The 17667-nt window shown below is 46.8% G+C and overlaps 1 protein-coding gene across 14 annotated transcripts in view; it reads right to left on the bottom strand.

Moving 5' to 3' along the window:
• The window catches only part of LOC140428209 (MAP7 domain-containing protein 2-like), a 300511-nt gene that overhangs the window by 48633 nt on the left and 234211 nt on the right, over positions 1-17667 (bottom strand). For all 14 annotated transcript variants that reach the window (XM_072514408.1, XM_072514402.1, XM_072514412.1 and 11 more), the window contains one exon: positions 11341-11465. In XM_072514408.1, coding sequence (XP_072370509.1) covers positions 11341-11465 — 125 coding nt within the window. The remainder of the gene's footprint in view (positions 1-11340; positions 11466-17667) is intronic.

Below are 17667 nucleotides of genomic sequence, written 5' to 3'. Positions count from 1 at the left end.
TTTTGACAGTCTCTGAGCTGCTGCAGCTTCTGCACCACTGGGAGGTGATCCAGGTTGGGCAGGTGTATGGCTGGAAGCGTCGTCCGCACGTCCCCGTTCATCAGGAGTTGAGCAAGCGACATGCCAGTGGACAATGGAGTCGCCCTGTACGCGAGCAGTGCAAGGCGTGTGTCGGAAGCAGAGTCCGCGGCCTTGCAGATGACCTGTTTCACAATGTGCACCCCTTTCTCGACTTTTCCATTGGACTGCGGATAGTGCGGACTGGAGGTGACATGCTGGAAATTGTATGACCTGACAAACATGGACCATTCTCGACTGTTAAAGCACGGGCCATTGTCGCTCATGACGGTGATTGGGATGCTACGCCTTGAGAACATCGCCTTACAGGCTTTGATGATGGTCCGAGAGGTGAGGTCCGGGAGCTTCAGCATCTCAGGGTAATTCGAGAAATAGTCCATGATCAATACGGAGTCACGACCATTCGCATGAAAGAGGTCGATGCCAACCTTGGACCATGGAGAGGTCACTATGTCATGCTGTTGGAGCATCTCCTTGCTCTGCGCTGGCTGGAACTGCTGACAGATAGCACAGTTCAGGACCATGTTCGTGATGTCCTGGCTGATGCCGGGCCAGTAGACAGCTTGCCGGGCTCTGCATCTGCACTTCTCGACGCCCAGGTGTCCCTCATGAATCTGGCGCAGCACCAAGCTCTGGAGACTGAGCGGAATGACAATCCTGTCCAGCTTGAGGAGGATACCATCAATCACCGTCAGGTCATCCTTCACATTGTAAAATTTTGGGCACTGCCCTTTCTGCCAGCCATTGGTGAGGTTGTGGATGACGCGCTGCAAGAGGGGGTCTTTGGCTGTCTCATCACGGATGAGAACTACCTTCTCATCTGTCGTCGGGAGAGTGCTAGCACACAGCTGCACCTGCGATTCGATGTGCTGGATGATCTCCAGCGTCTCACTGGGCGAGGTGACGGAGCGGGACAATGTATCAGCGATGATGAACTCCTTGCCAGGTGTGTACACCAAGTTGAAGTCATACCTCCTAAGTTTAAGCAAGATTCTCTGCAACCGAGGCGTCATGTCGTTCAGGTCCTTGAGGATGATGTGGACCAGAGGCTTATGATCCGTCTCGACAGTGTATGTCAGCTGGCCGTAGACATAATCATGAAATTTGAGGATGCCGGTGAGAAGACCCAAGCACTCCTTCTCAATCTGTGCATATCTGTTTTCAGTGGGCGTCATCGCCCTTGATGCGTAGGCTACTGGTGCCCAGGATGATGTGTCATCTCATTGAAGCAACACCGCACCGATGCCATCCTGACTCGCATCTGTGGACATCTTTGTCTCCCGGTCGTGGTCGAAGAATGCCAGGACTGGTGCAGTGGTGAGTTTGGCTTTCAGGTCGTAGCAGAATCTTGTATCTATACGGCAGCGTGCCCATCCCGTCGAACACATCTGGATACTGGGTGAGGATGTCGTCGATGCCGGCCTGAAGATCCACATGGGAGGATGTTGTGGTGCAAACTCTTTGAATGAGGTTCCGCTGCTTGCAGGTGTGCGCACCTAGTAGGGATGCCCTGTCTGGCTTAACAACGTAACCGTGCTTGTGTGTGTCGGTTGGATACGTGCAGATGGCAGGATCCCAGTGCCGTGATGGCATTCCCGTTGTAATCCAGGAGCTTGCAGGCAGCTGGGAGGACCGTGGGGGGCTTCTTAATGCGTCCAAAGTCTGCCTGTGAGAGGAGGTTGACAGAATCAACTGTGTCCAGCTTGAACTGGATGGGGCAGTGGTTGATCTTCATCATGGCTCGCCATTCGTCCTCGGAATCCACAGCTAGGATTGACTGGACTTGCGATGAGTCTGGTGTGGCATATTCACATGTTGTAATAATGCCCACAAGGTAGGCGTTGTCCAGGCATTCATCATCTGGATCCGTTGCACTTCCGGGATCAGAATCCTGTAGGAGTTGTTGCACACTCCAGATGCGCCGTTGTCGGAATTGGGAGCGCTGGCTCCTGACTGGTGGTGCAGATCTGCACAGGGCTGCATAGTGGCCTGGCTTCCCGCAGTTTAAACAGCGTCTGCCTCTTGCAGGGCAGTGTTTCTTTAAATGGGCGGTGCCACATTTCGAACACATCATGACGTCGGTGTCCTGACGCTCCGGGCGTCATTGCACATGCGCAGTGCGGTTCTCAGACGTCTGCACCTGCGCAGTTTATCATTTTCTGCCGTTTTGTACTGGGAATAGCAATTTTTAGCGTGCTCATGCACTGTGCGTGTTTCAATCGGGACTGGTAGGGTCATATGCTTGATCTCCAGTAACTGCTCTCTCAGAAGATCAGAATGAACTCCATAAACGATTTGGTCTCTGATCATGGGAGTCAATGATATCACCAAAGTTGCAGGATTGCGCACGCAGTCTAAGGTTAGTTAAATATGAGTTGAAGAATTCGTCTTTACTCTTTACCTTCGACTTCATCACTTCTCGTCTCTCTCGTAAGTCATTGTGCGCTACACCTTGCAATCGCTGCTTGAATATGTAGCGCTCAAAGATTTTGTTGGTGTTCACCTCACAGTGGCTGTCAAACTTGTCCAGGATGGTCTGAAACTTTGCCTTGTCCTGGTCTTCGGCGAAGTGAAATGAGTTGAATATTTCCAAGGCGTGATCATCCGCTGTGGTGAGGAAAAGAGCTATCTTCCGTGCATCAGACGCACCATTGAGGTCTGATGCTTTGACGTAAAGCTGAATTTCTGCTTGAATGGCCACCAGTTGGCACTGAGATTGCCGGAAGTCCTGAGCTGATGAGGAGCCGGAATCTTTTCCATTGTGCCGGTATACATTCGCTGGTCGTCACGGATCTTGCTGAGTTGAACTAACTAGATTGAACAGACTCCTGGTATCATGTTGTGCTATGTAATTTGGAATAACACAAGCTGCCACTTGATGCAGTTTTGAGTAAAAGATGCTCCAGACTTTGAAGTGAGTTCAATGTGTTTTATTAAACTATTAGCACAGTTCTCAACGAGTTTGACTCTCTGCTAATCTAAATGAAATAACTCAGTCTAACTGAACCAGCCTTGCTCTAAGCCATGTGCTAGCGTGTGATGCTGATGATACACCCTGTCTCACTCTGTAGATGTTGGTCTGTGGAAAGAGGCGGGGTGTGAGTGCCTCATCCCTTTTATAGTGAGATACCACCCCTGAGTGCCCTGACTGCTCATTGGTCGTGTCCTATTCTATGTGTTCATTAGCTGCATATCATGACAGATCTTCCATAGAATCTTCTTATGGAAGTGTCAAGACCTTTTTGAACTTTATACTTTTTGTAGTGTTGTCTTATGTCAACCTCTGCAGAGATCTTATTTGTTTGAATGAGAGCTGTATTAGATTGTTCGATTTTGTTTTCACCTCCATTTGGCTCTTGAGCTCTTCGCCTGGTGGATCAGCATACAATATAATTCCATTTGAAGTCTGAAAGTATCATACTCTAATCACAGACAAATCTAAACTTAAACAAAGTCAACGATGTAGGTGTGAGTGGAGAACTGGCTAAAGTTGATTGGACAAGTAGACTAAGGGTATGACTGTAAATAGACAATGGGAGACATTTAAAGAAAGAATTCAAGATGCTCAACAAAAATACGCCCCACTGAAGAACAAAAACTCAGCAAGAAAGATTCATCCCTGTATCGCTCAGGAAGCTAAGGATAGTACTATATTAAAAAAAGAGGCTTGCAATGTTGCAAAGAATTGTGGCAAGCCTGAGGATTGGGAGTGTTTTAAAAACCAAAGGGTCATCAAAAGGTTGATAAAAGTTGATAACAGCAGTGATAACCTGGGAATCACAACCATCACAAGAATATGGGACCCTGGGTTTTGAAGCCTAGAGATGGTCAATAGCTCTAAGTTCTTAGGAGTCACCATCACCAACAGTCTGTCCTGATCCATTCACGTTGATGCAACAGTCAAGAAAGCCCAACAACGTCTCTACTTCCTATGGAAGCTAAAGAAATTCGACATGTCTGCATCAACTCTCACAAACTTCTACAGATGTGCGATAGAGAGCATCCTATCCGGCTGCATCACAGCCTGGTATGGCAACTGCTCGGTCCAAGATCGCAACAAACTACAGAGTGTGGTGAACTCAGCCCATGCATCACACAAGCTTGCATCACAATGCATCACATTGATTCTGTATACACCTCCCGCTGCCTCAGAAAGGCAGATAGCATTGTCAGAGACCCCTCACACCCAGGCATTGCCTTCTTCCAGACTCTTCCATCAGGCAGAAGGTACGGAAGTCTGAAGATCCGCACATCCAAACATAGGAACAGCTTCTTCTCCACAGCTACAAGACTCCTCAAATACTCCCCCTCGGACTGATCCGTTCCCTGTAAGAACACTATTCTCAACACCATATGCTGCTCTTGTTTGGCCTTGTTCTGCATTGTAACCAATCACTATTTGTTGATGTACCATTGTCAATGTATTCTGTCGATTATTCTTTTGTCTACTATGTACGTACTGTGTATGCTCCCTTGGCCACAGAAAAATACTTTTCACTGTACTTCGGTACATGTGACAATAAATATCAATCAATCAACCTGGGTAAAACCTTTGATTAATAGACTGGTCGAAATATCTGATATTTTACAGATACAACATTGGTATATCTTGGGTGGGATTCTATAAGAAGTAACCTAGTTGCTCTGAAGTCGAACCTATCAATCGCGTGTTCTCCAACACTCCGGCTGAGCCAGAATTGAGAGGGAAAATGCCCCACGTGACGGCCAGTGTTGAGTGAAGGACAGTACAGGTTTCCAACCAGTAAATTGGGCCACAAACCAGGTGTCCGTAAACACGAGGTGAACTACGTATTTAGATCGGGGATCATCAAGGGAGCTGGATAAAATCTGTGGGAAGGAGTTTAGTGAAAGTCAGATCCCTACCCCTGTCGATTCCCACTCACCTGCGATGAACCCAGCGAGAGAGAGAGAATAAGTAAAGAGTAGAAAAATGCCAGAGTGCCCAGAGTGAGAAGTGACCCAAATGGGTCACGTACTACAGAAAATTAGCAAGGGTCTGAGATCCAAAGGTCAATAAGTAGGGTATGGACCCTCGAGGTTAATAAGCGCAGCACAGTTGCATCAGCGCTCCTCTCAGCGGGTGGTGGCTGGTTTATCCACCCCCTCCTGTACTGTTTGGTAGCGTCAACTGTCTTGTAGTCGGTACGTTCGTCAGTAGTGATGTAAACCCAGCGTGCTTTCCGTATCTGTACTGATAAGTAGAGTAGTAGAATTAGCAGAGAAACTGAGATTGTCTAATGCCTGTGTCATTTGAGTTAACCCTCTGTGGTCTGGTTTTGTTAGTCATTTCAAAGTCGCTTGCTTAATGTATGTATGTAGTTGTATTTTGAATTAGATTGAGTGAGGAGCAGGATAATGTAAAGCAGTTGTTCGAGCAGGAGAGTGGTGATTCTGGGGCAATGGAAAAGCCCATTGTGGCTGGAGAAGAGTGTTAAACTTACTATTTATATATTTGCTGGAGAACTTACCTTTTCTTTAAGTTTTAATTACAGGTTTTGAAGAAAGAAGAATGAAGACTACGGTCTCAATCCGCTTCCTTTGTTTTCTTTTAAAATTCTAATTTTATTTTTCAGTTTGTTGAGATTACATGAAAGTAGCATGCTTTGAATTTCCTTTGATTGAGTGAAGGCCTCCGTGGATGAATGAGTGTGTGTGTGTTAAATAAATAATTTGTCTCGGTGCGGTCCCCGATAAGAAATAACCATAGGTTTGTTCCGGGGAGAATGGATGGAGGATTTGGAGCATGGCAAAGAGCTGGGGTAGTACAATTGAGAGATCTGTTCGTGGATGGGATGTTTGCGAGTCTGGGTGCGCTGACGGAAAAATATGGGTTGCCCCAAGGGAATGCATTTCGGTATATGCAACTGAGGGCTTTCGCGAGGCAACAGGTGAGGGAATTTCCGCAGCTCCCGACGCAGGAGGTGCAGGATAGAGTGATCTCAGAGACATGGGTGGGGGATGGTAAGGTGTCGGACATATATAGGGAAATGAGGGACGAGGGGGAGATCATGGTAGATGAGCTGAAAGGGAAATGGGAAGAAGAGCTGGGGGAGGAGATTGAGGAGGGGCTGTGGGCTGACGCCCGACGTAGGGTAAACTCATCGTCCTCGTGTGCCAGGCTAAGCCTGATACAATTCAAGGTTCTACACAGGGCGCATTTGACTGGAGCACGGCTCAGTAGATTTTTTGGGGTAGAGGATAGGTGTGCGAGATGCTCGAGAAGCCCAGCGAATCACACCCACATGTTCTGGTCATGCCCGGCACTACAGGGGTTCTGGGTGGGGGTGGCAAAGGTGCTTTCGAAGGTGGTGGGGGTCCGGGTCGAACTAAGCTGGGGGTTGGCTATATTCGGGGTTGCAGAAGAGCCGGGAGTGCAGGAGGCGAGAGAGGCTGATGTTTTGGCCTTTGCGTCCCTAGTAGCCCGGCGCAGGATATTGTTAATGTGGAAGGAAGCCAGACCCCCGGGTGTGGAGACCTGGATAAACGACATAGCAGGGTTTATAAAGTTAGAACGGATTAAGTTCGTATTAAGAGGTTCGGCTCAAGGGTTCACCAGGCGGTGGCAACCATTCGTCGACTACCTCACAGAAAGATAGAGGGAATGGAAAAGTAGAAGACAACAGCAGCAACCCAGGGGGGAGGGGAGGGGGGAGGAACCGGACGGACTCTCAGGGATGTCATTGTATATGTATAGACACTTGTTATAGGTAATGTATATTGGATTGTATCTTTGGAGAGTAACTATTTTTGACAAGGCAGTTGCCACTTGGTTTTTTAAAAAATATATTATTTATTTATTTGTTTAAAATTGGCCACGATTATTTATATTGCTTTGTTGTTGTTCAAAAGAGGGAGAGAGAAAAAAGGGAATTGCAGGCCAGTTAGCCTGACAGCAGTCATTGCAAGTGCTGGAATCTATATTAAGATTCTTACTGATCTTGTTATAATTTCCTACATCCATTGGTAAATCTTAACAATGCACGTAGAAAATAATAGCATGATCAGACAAAGTTAGCATGGTTTTACGAAAGGGAAATCTAATTTAAGAACAAAGAATACAGCACAGGAACAGGCCCTAGGCCTTCCAAGCCTGCGCCGACCATGGTACCTGCCTAAACTAAAACTGTATGCACTTACGGAGTCCATATCCTTCCATTCCCACCCTATTCATATATTTGTCTAGATGCCCATTACATGCCCCTATCGTACCTGCCCACCATCTCCCCAGGCAGCACGTTCCATACATTTACCACCCTCTGTGTAGAAAACTTGCCTTGCACGTCTGTTCTAAACTTTTCCCCACTCACTTTAAACCTATGTCCTTGGTACTTGACTCTCCTACCCTAGGAAAGAGCATCTGACTATCCACTCTATCCATGCCACTCATAATCTTGTAGACCTCTATCAGGTTGCCTCTAAACCTCCGTTGTTCCAGTGAGAACAGACCGAGTTTATCTACCTCTCCACATAGCTAATGCCCTCCATACCAGGCAACATCCTCGTAAACTGCTTCTGTACCCTCTCCAAAGTATCCACATCCTTCTGGTAGTGTGGCGACCAGATTTGTACACGATATTCCAAATGAGGTCTACCTAAGTGTTATGGACCAGGGTTTAGAGAACCCCAAAGTGTATCATGGAATTCACCTGACCCACAACTTTTAATAGATTGTGGTATGGGGAGCACACGGCTCACTCTACAGGTGTGGAACAGCAGAAATGGAAAAGTATTTTTTAAAGCAAAACAATATTTATTCTATGAACTCAAGTTAACCTTTTTAAAACATAGGGAACATCTTAGCAACCATTAATTCAAATACAACCCCCAAAGACTACAACACTAAGTAATCCTTTAACGTCCATACAACTTAAAACACCTTTTACCAGAAGCACATCAGGTTTAAGTCACAACTGTTATTAGTTTTAAATCACCAGGATCGATTTACAGTCTTTAGATTACAGAGAGAGATTCATACACCTTCTGGCTGTGACTGCAGCTATCCAGCTCTGAAAACGAAACTAAAACACACCCTGCAGCAAACAGCCTAAAACGAAAGTAAAAAGCTGACAGGCAGCCCAGCTCCACTCACTCTCTGACATCACTGCAGTAAACACCCATTTCTTAAAGGTACTCTCACTACAGATATTTATATACACACCCATTTATAAACACCCATTTCTTAAAGGTACTCTCACATGACAAAGGTCCTGTACAGCTGCAACATGACTTGCCAATTTTTATATTCAATGCCCCGACTGATGAAGGCCAGCATGCCGTATGCCTTCTTGACCACCTTATCCACATGCGTTGCCACTTTCAGTGATTGGTGGACATGCACGCCCAGATCTCTCTGCCTGTCAGTACTCGCAAGAGTTCTACCATTTATTGTGTAATTCCTACATGCATTGGACCTTCCAAAGTGCATTACCTCACACTTGTCTGGATTAAACTCCATCTGCCATTTCTCCGCCCAAGACTCCAACCAGTTTATATCTTGCTGTGTCCTTTGACAATCCTCTTCACAATCCGCAACTCCACCAATTTTTGGGTCATCTGCAAACTTACTAATCAGACCAGCTACATTTTCTTCCAAATTATTTATATACACCACGAACAACAAAGGCCCCAGAACTGATCCCTGTGGAACGCCGCTAGTCATAGCCTTCCATTCATAAAAACACCCTTCTACTGCTACCCTCTGTCTTCTGTGCCCAAGCCAGTTCTGTATCCAACTTGCCAGCTCTCCTCTGATCCCATGTGACTTCACCTTTCGTACCAGTCTACCATGAGGTACCTTGTCAAAGGCTTTACTGAAGTCCATGTATACAACATCTACTGCCTTTCCCTCAACTACCATACTGAGGCACGACCTCCCCTTCACAAAACCATGCTATCCATCACTAATAAGTCCATTTATTAGACTTTTGGGGGATTATAACCAGCAGTGTACATAAATGGGAGATCTGTAGATCTGGTAGTCCAGATTTCCAAAAAACATTCGATAAAGTTCTACACAAAACATTAATCGGCAAGAGTAGGGTTCATGGAGTTGGGGATGATATATTTACAAGGAGAGACGATTGGTCATCCAACAAATTAGACGTAAATTAGGCATTTTTAAATTGGCAGTCAGTGAATAGTGGTGTAGCAAAGGGGTTAGTACTAGGCCTTCATTTATTACAAACCATATTAATGGCTTAGATGGAGAGAGAGAGAGAAATGTATCTAAATTTGCTGATAATACAAAGCTAGGTGGGAACGTGAGCTGTGAGGAGGACAAAGAGAGGTTGCATGGATACATAGACAAGGTAAGTGAGTGGGAAACAAGATGGCAGATGGAGGTTAATGTGGGGTAAAATGTGCATAGTGCGTGAGGTTATTCACTTTGGTCCCAAGAATAGAAAGCAGATTTTTTTAATTGGGTAAAACTTATAAATGCTGATGTTCAGAGAGACCTGGGTGGTGCCTCCAAGAGTAAGCTTGCGGATACAGCAAACAATTAGCATGCTGGCCTTTATTGCAAGGGGGATTAGGATGCAAGAACAAAGAGGTCTTGCTACAATTATTTATATACATCACGAACAACAATAGGGCAGCACGGTAGCCTTGTGGATAGCACAATTGCTTCACAGCTCCAGAGTCCCAGGTTCGATTCTGGCTTGGGTCACTGTCTGTGCGGAGTCTGCACATCCTCCCCGTGTGTGCGTGGGTTTCCTCCGGGTGCTCCGGTTTCCTCCCACAGTCCAAAGATGTGCGGGTTAGGTGGATTGGCCATGATAAATTGCCCTGAGTGTCCAAAATTGCCCTTAGTGTTGGGTGGGGTTACTGGGTTATGGGGATAGGGTGGCGGTGTTGACCTTGGGTAGGGTGCTCTTTCCAAGAGCCGGTGCAGACTCGATGGGCCAAATGGCCTCCTTCTGCACTGTAAATTCTATGATCTATAATTGTACAGGGTTTTGGTGAGGCAGCATGTGTGTGGGGTTTTGATCTCCATATTTAAAGTAGGATATACATGATTGGGAGAAATACAGCAAAGACCCTCAAGAGTATTGAAAGTCAGAGAAATCTAGGTGTACAGGTCCACAGGACACTGAAAGGGGCAACACAGGTGGAGAAGGTAGTCAAGAAGGCATACGGCATGCTTGCCTTTATTGGCCGGGGCATTGAGTATAAGAATTGGCAAGTCATGTTGCAGCTGTAGAGAACCTTAGTTAGGCCACACTTGGAGTATAGTGTTCAATTCTGGTCGCCACACTACCAGAAGGATGTGTAGGTTTTAGAGAGGGTGCAGAAGAGATTTACCAGAATGTTGCCTGGTATGGAGGGCATTAGCTCTGAGGAGCGGTTGAATAAACTCGGTTTGTTCTCACTGAAAAGACGGAGGTTGAGGGGCGACGTGTAGAGGTCTACAAAATTATGAGGGGCATAGACAGAGTGGATAGTCAGAGGCTTTTCCCCAGGGTAGAGGAGTCAATTACTAGGGGGCATAGGTTTAAGGTGCGAGGGGCAAGGTTTAGAGTAGATGTACGAGGCAAGTTTTTTTTTTTTACACAGAGGGTAGTGGGTGCCTGGAACTCACTGCCGGAGGAGGTGGTGGAAGCAGGGACGATAGTGACATTTAAGGGGCATCTTGACAAATACATGAATAGGATGGAATAGAGGGATACGGACCCAGGAAGTGTAGAGGATTGTCGTTTAGTCGGGCAGCATGATCGGCACGGCTTGGAGGGCCGAAGGGCTTGTTCCTGTGCTGTACTTTTCTTTGTTCTTTGTAAAGGTTCACTAGATTGATCCCTGGTGTGTGAAAGCTGTCCTATGATAAGAGACAGAGTAGATTGGGCTTAGGTTCTCTGAAGTTTAAGAAATGAGAGATGGCCTAATTGAAACACACATCTCTGAAGGGGGCTTGATAGGGTGGATACAGGAAGATTGTTTCCCCCTGACTGAGGAAACTACCCCAGAGGGTTTTGGATGCTCCATCAATGAATATATTTAAGGCTGGGTAAGACAGATCTCTGAAGGGTCTCTGAAGGGAGTGAAGGATCTCGAGAGTGGGTGGGAAAATGGAGCCCAAAATCAGTCACCACTATTCTGAATGGTGGAGCAAGCTCAATGGGGTGAATGGTCAACTCCTGCTCCTCCCACTTATGTTCAAATCCATAAACCTCTGACTCGGAGGTAGGAATGCTACCGTGGGTCAAATCACATTTTGGCCATTGGCCGATAAACGTTGCAACTCACTTCATTGCAGGTGAGGAACTCCTCTTGGACATGCTTGCTGGAGATTGAGATCTTCGGAGTGTGGACGTCACACTTGACACCGGCCCAGGGGACAGCTGCCTCTTTTCTTTTTTCTCTTTCTCTGTCTAAAAGAAAAGATTTTTGTTCGTATATAGAATCTGGAAATGCGAAAAGTGAATAAAACTGAAAAACAGGTTAACATGTGCGCATTGCAGTTATTTTACTGAAACCCCTGTCCAAAATTCCAAAGTGGTTTTGGATTTGGACCGGGGATTGATACTCTGCCGGGAATCCTGAATTTCCTTCAGGCCAGTTTTCTCATTCTCGCCATGACTTTGGAAATGTGTTCAGTTTGGAGAATTAAACTCAAAGAGACATGTGGCAGACTGAAAATGTAATCAATGACCAGTGGGTTGTTTTTCATGCCTCGGAGATATGCAGAGATGACACACCAGCTTTCTACATCTTAACAGGGCTTTATTTGCAATGCTTCTAAAATGTCTGCTCTCTCTTTCTCAGCAAACACACCAGAAACTAGAGCAAACTGCCTTAATACTGCTGCTTCCATTCATTTTTTTAAATTCTGGGGAGTACTAAGCTGCTCCCAATAAAAAGAATTAAATACCTAAAAGTATTTACCGATCAACCAGCACAGTATACATTAGAACACATTCATCCAAGTCTTTGAACTGCGTTGATCATTGAACAGAACCAGTATCATGATAGGGCCCAATCTTATCTAATACTGGGACTTGGGCCAACGCGACCACGTGTATCCTCAGGTGAGATATGGTTCAAAGGATAATTGGACAAGCTGTAATTCAGTCCCTAGACCAGAGTACCAGTCTTTATATTTCCATTCTGGAAATACTGTTGTGGTCCAGGGTTTAGAGAACCCCAAAGTGTACAATGGAGTTCACCTGACCCACAACTTTAAATAGATTTTGGTTATGGGGAACACAAGGGCCCACTTTACAAGTATGATGCAACAGCGAACTGAGAGTATTTTAAAACAAAAACAATGTTCATTCTATGAACCTAGTTAACATTTTATAAACATACAGTGAACATCTTAGCAACCATCAATTCAAACCCCCCACCCCCCCCAAAGAATACAGTACTCTATAAGACATCCATAAGGCAAAGACCCTTTTTTACAGAAGGACAGCAGGTTTAAATTCTCTACTGAGAGCAGTTATCACTTTAAAATCACCAAATGAACATTCATACACATCTTGCTGTGACTGTAGCTTCTCCAAATCTAAAACAAAACTAAACAGAGACACAAAGCAGCTTTTCAGCTCCCAACGAAAGTGAAAGACAGCCCAGCTCCACCCACACTCTGACATCACTGCTGCAATTTGAGAAACACACATTTCTTTTTTTTTGATAAACAATTTTTTTGAGGCATTTTGGCATAGTAAACAACAACAATACAAAACAGTGTGCAAAGAACAATCAACATAGTGCAAAAACCAGCTCCCCTCCTACAAGGACCCGCCTAACTACCCCCCTAATCTACGTTGCCCTAAATCCCCCCCCCCCCCGCTGACGATTAATTTTACGCGAAGAAGTCGACAAATGGTTGCAACCTCCGGGCGAACCTTGACAGTGACCCTCTCGGAGCGAACTTAATTTTCGCCAGACAAAGAAAGCTCGCCATATCTGAGAGCCAGGCCTCCGACTTTGGGGGCTTTGAGTCCCTCCATGCCAGCAGAATTCGTCGCCGGGCTACCAGGGAAGCAAAGACCAAAACGTCAACCTCTCTCTCCCCCTGGACTCTCGGGTCCTCCGAAACCCCCAAAATTGCCACCTCTGGACTAATCACCACCCTTGTTTTCAGTACCCGGGGCATAACGTCCGTGAATCCCTGCCAGTACCCCTTGAGTTTTGGACATGCCCAAAACATGTGGAAATGGTTCGTTGGTCCTCCCGGACATCTGGCGCACCTGTCCTCTAATCCAAAGAATTTACTCATCCGGGCCACTGTCATGTGGGCTCGGTGGACAACCTTAAATTGAATCAGGCTGAGCTTAGCGCATGTTGCGGTCGCATTTACTCTGCTCAACGCCTCCGCCCATAAGCCCTCTTCTATCTCACCTCCGAGCTCCTCTTCCCACTTAAGCTTCAGCTCTTCGGTCTGCGACTCCTCTGCCCCCATAAGTTCTTTGTATATCTGAGACCCTCCCCTCCCCCACCCATCCACTGGACACTACCCTGTCCTGGATCCCTCTAAGGGCAGGCGTGGGAAGGATGGAATCTGTCTGCATAGAAAGTCTCACACCTGCAAGTACCTGAAATCATTCCCTCTCGCCAGCCCAAATTTCTCCTCTAGCGCCCTCATGCTCGGGAAGCTCCCTTCCAAAAACAGATCCCCCATCCTCTTAATCCCAGCCCTCCGCCATGCTCGGAACCCACCATCCATATTCCCCGGGGCAAACCGGGTGATTGTCACAAATTGGGGACCAAACTGATGCTCTCACTTCCCCCACATGCCTTCTCCATTGGCCCCAGATCCGCAAGGTCGCCACCACTATAGGGCTGGTGGAGTACTGTGCCAGCAGGAGCGGCAGGGGTGCTGTAACCAGGGCTGCCAAGCTGGTGCCCCTGCATGAAGCAGCCTCCATCCGCCCCCAATCCGACCCCGCACCCACCATCCACTTCCTTATCATAGCTATGTTGGCTGCCCAGTAGTAATTACTAAAGTTTGGCAGCGCTAGTCCCCCCCCCAACCCCTCCCAGCCCCTTCCGACCCCTAGAAGTTCTCAGGGCAATTGCCAGCGGCTCTATTGCTAGCACAAACAGCAGTGGGGAGATGGGGCACCCCTGCCTCGTCCCTCGGTACAGTCTAAAATAGTCAGACGTCGTGCTATTCGTCCTAACACTAGCCTCCGGAGCCTGGTACAGCAGTCTAACCCAGTCGATAAAGCCCTACCCGAACCCAAATCGTCCCAGCACCTCCCATAAATAGTCCCACTTAACCTGGTCGAAAGCCTTCTCGGCATCCATTGCCACAAATACCTCTGCCTCCCTGCTCTCCGGGGGCATCATGATCACATTCAGCAGCCTTCTTAGGTTGGCCATCAACTGCCTGCCCTTGACGAACCCGGTTTGATCTTCCATAATAACGTCCAGCACACAGTCCTCAATCCTAGCCGCCAAGGGCTTGGCCAGTATTTTAGCATCTACACTAGAACATAGAACATAGAACGATACAGCGCAGTACAGGCCCTTCGGCCCATGGTGTTGCACCGAAACAAAAGCCATCTAACCTACAGTATGCCATTATCATCCATATGTTTATCCAATAAACTTTTAAATGCCCTCAATGTTGGCGAGTTCACTACTGTAGCAGGTAGGGCATTCCAAGTCCTCACTACTCTTTGCGTAAAGAACCTATCTCTGACCTCTGTCCTATATCTATTACCCCTCAATTTAAAGCTATGTCCCCTCGTGCCAGCCATTTCCATCCGCGGGAGAAGGCTCTCACTGTCCACCCTATCTAACCCCCTGATCATTTTGTATGCCTCTATTAAGTCTCCTCTTAACCTTCTTCTCTCTAACGAAAACAACCTCAAGTCCATCAGCCTTTCCTCATAAGATTTTCCCTCCATACCAGGCAACATCCTGGTAAATCTCCTCTGCACTCGCTCCAAAGTCTCCACGTCCTTCCTATAATGCGGTGACCAGAACTTTACGCAATACACCAAATGCGGACGTACCAGAGTTTTGTACAGCTGCAACATGACCTCCTGACTCCGGAACTCAATCCCTCTACCAATAAAGGCCAACACTCCATAGGCCTTCTTCACAACCCTATCAACCTGGGTGGCAACTTTCAGGGATCTATGTACATGGACACCTAGATCCCTCTGCTCATCCACACTTCCAAGAACTTTACCATTAGCCAAATATTCCGCATTCCTGTTATTCCTTCCAAAGTGAATCACCTCACACTTCTCTACATTAAACTCCATTTGCCACCTCTCAGCCTAGCTCTGCAGCTTATCTATATCCCTCTGTAACCTGCTACATCCTTCCACACTATCGACAACACCACCGACTTTAGTATCGTCTGCAAATTTACTCACCCACCCTTCTGCGCCTTCCTCTAGGTCATTGATAAAAATGACAAACAGCAACGGCCCCAGAACAGATCCTTGTGGTACGCCACTTGTAACTGAACTACATTCTGAACATTTCCCATCAACCACCACCCTCTTGTCTTCTTTCAGCTAGCCAATTTCTGATCCACATCTCTAAATCACCCTCAATCCCCAGCCTCCGTATTTTCTGCAATAGCCTACCGTGGGGAACCTTATCAAACGCTTTGCTGAAATCCATATGCACCACATCAACTGCTCTACCCTCGTCTACCTGTTCAGTCACCTTCTCAAAGAACTCTATAAGGTTTGTGAGGCATGACCTACCCTTCACAAAGCCATGCTGACTATCCCTGATCATATTATTCCTATCTAGATGATTATAAATCTTGTCTCTTATAATCCCCTCCAAGACTTTACCCACTACAGACGTGAGGCTCACCGGTCTATAGTTGCCGGGGTTGTCTCTGCTCCCCTTTTTGAACAAAGGGACCACATTTGCGATCCTCCAGTCCTCTGGCACTATTCCTGTAGCCAATGATGACATAAAAATCAAAGCCAAAGGTCCAGCAATCTCTTCCCTGGCCTCCCAGAGAATCCTAGGATAAATCCCATCAGGACCCGGGGACTTATCTATTTTCAGCCTGTCCAGAATTGCCAACACCTCTTCCCTACGTACCTCAATGCCAGCTATTCTATTAGCCTGGGTCTCAGCATTCTCCTCCACAACATTATCTTTTTCCTGAGTGAATACTGACGAAAAATATTCATTTAGTATCTCGCCTATCTCTTCAGACTCTACACACAACTTCCCATCTCTGTCCTTGACTGGTCCTACTCTTTCCCTAGTCATTCGCTTATTCCTGACATACCTATAGAAAGCTTTTGGGTTTTCCTTGATCCTACCTGCCAAATACTTCTCATGTCCCCTCCTTGCTCGTCTTAGCTCTCTCTTTAGATCATTCCTCGCTACCTTGTAACTATCCATCGCCCCAACTGAAACTTCACACCTCATCTTCACATAGGCCTCCTTCTTCCTCTTAACAAGAGATTCCACTTCTTTGGTAAACCACGGTTCCCTCGCTCGACGCCTTCCTCCCTGCCTGACCGGTACATACTTATCAAGAACACGCAGTAGCTGATCCTTGAACAAGCTCCACTTATCCAGTGTGCCCAACACTTGCAGCCTACTTCTCCACCTTATCCCCCCCAAGTCACGTCTAATGGCATCATAATTGCCCTTCCCCCAGCTATAACTCTTGCCCTGCGGTGTATACTTATCCCTTTCCATCATTAACGTAAACGTCACCGAATTGTGGTCACTGTCCCCAAAGTGCTCTCCTACCTCCAAATCCAACACCTGGCCTGGTTCATTACCCAAAACCAAATCCAACGTGGCCTCGCCTCTTGTTGGCCTGTCAACATATTGTGTCAGGAAACCTCCTGCACACACTGTACAAAAAAACAACCCAGCTAATGTACTCGAACTATATCTTTTCCAGTCAATATTTGGAAAGTTAAAGTCTCCCATAATAACTACCCTGTTACTTTCGCTCTTATCCACGATCATCCTCGCCATCCTTTCCTCTACATCCCTAGAACTATTTGGAGGCCTATAGAAGACTCCCAACAGTGTGACCTCTCCTTTCATGTTTCTAACCTCAGCCCATACTACCTCAGAAGATGAGTCCCCATATAGCATCCTCTCCGCCACCGTAATACTGCTCTTGACTAGCAGCGCCACACCTCCCCCTCTTTTGCCTCCTTCTCTGAGCTTACTAAAACACCTAAACCCCGGAACCTGCAACATCCATTCCTGTCCCTGCTCTATCCATGTCTCCGAAATGGCCACAACATCGAAGTCCCAGGTACCAACCCATGCTGCCAGTTCCCCTACCTTATTTTGTATACTCCTGGCATTGAAGTAGACACACTTCAAACCACCTACCTGAACACTGACCCCCTCCTGCAACGTCAAATCTGTGCTCCTGACCTCTATACTCTCATTCTCCCTTACCCTAAAACTACAATCCAGGTTCCCATGCCCCTGCTGCATTAGTTTAAACCCCCCCAAAGAGCACTAACAAATCTCCCCCCCAGGATATTTGTGCCCCTCAGGTTCAGATGTAGACCATCCTGTCTGTAGAGGTCCCACCTTCCCCAGAAAGAGCTCCAGTTATCCAGAAATCTGAATCCCTCCCACCTGCACCATCCCTGTAGCCAC

The sequence above is a fragment of the Scyliorhinus torazame genome, chromosome 8 (assembly GCF_047496885.1).
Source record: "Scyliorhinus torazame isolate Kashiwa2021f chromosome 8, sScyTor2.1, whole genome shotgun sequence".
In the NCBI taxonomy this organism is placed as follows: domain Eukaryota; kingdom Metazoa; phylum Chordata; class Chondrichthyes; order Carcharhiniformes; family Scyliorhinidae; genus Scyliorhinus; species Scyliorhinus torazame.
This window is presented reverse-complemented; position numbering and strand designations above follow the sequence as displayed.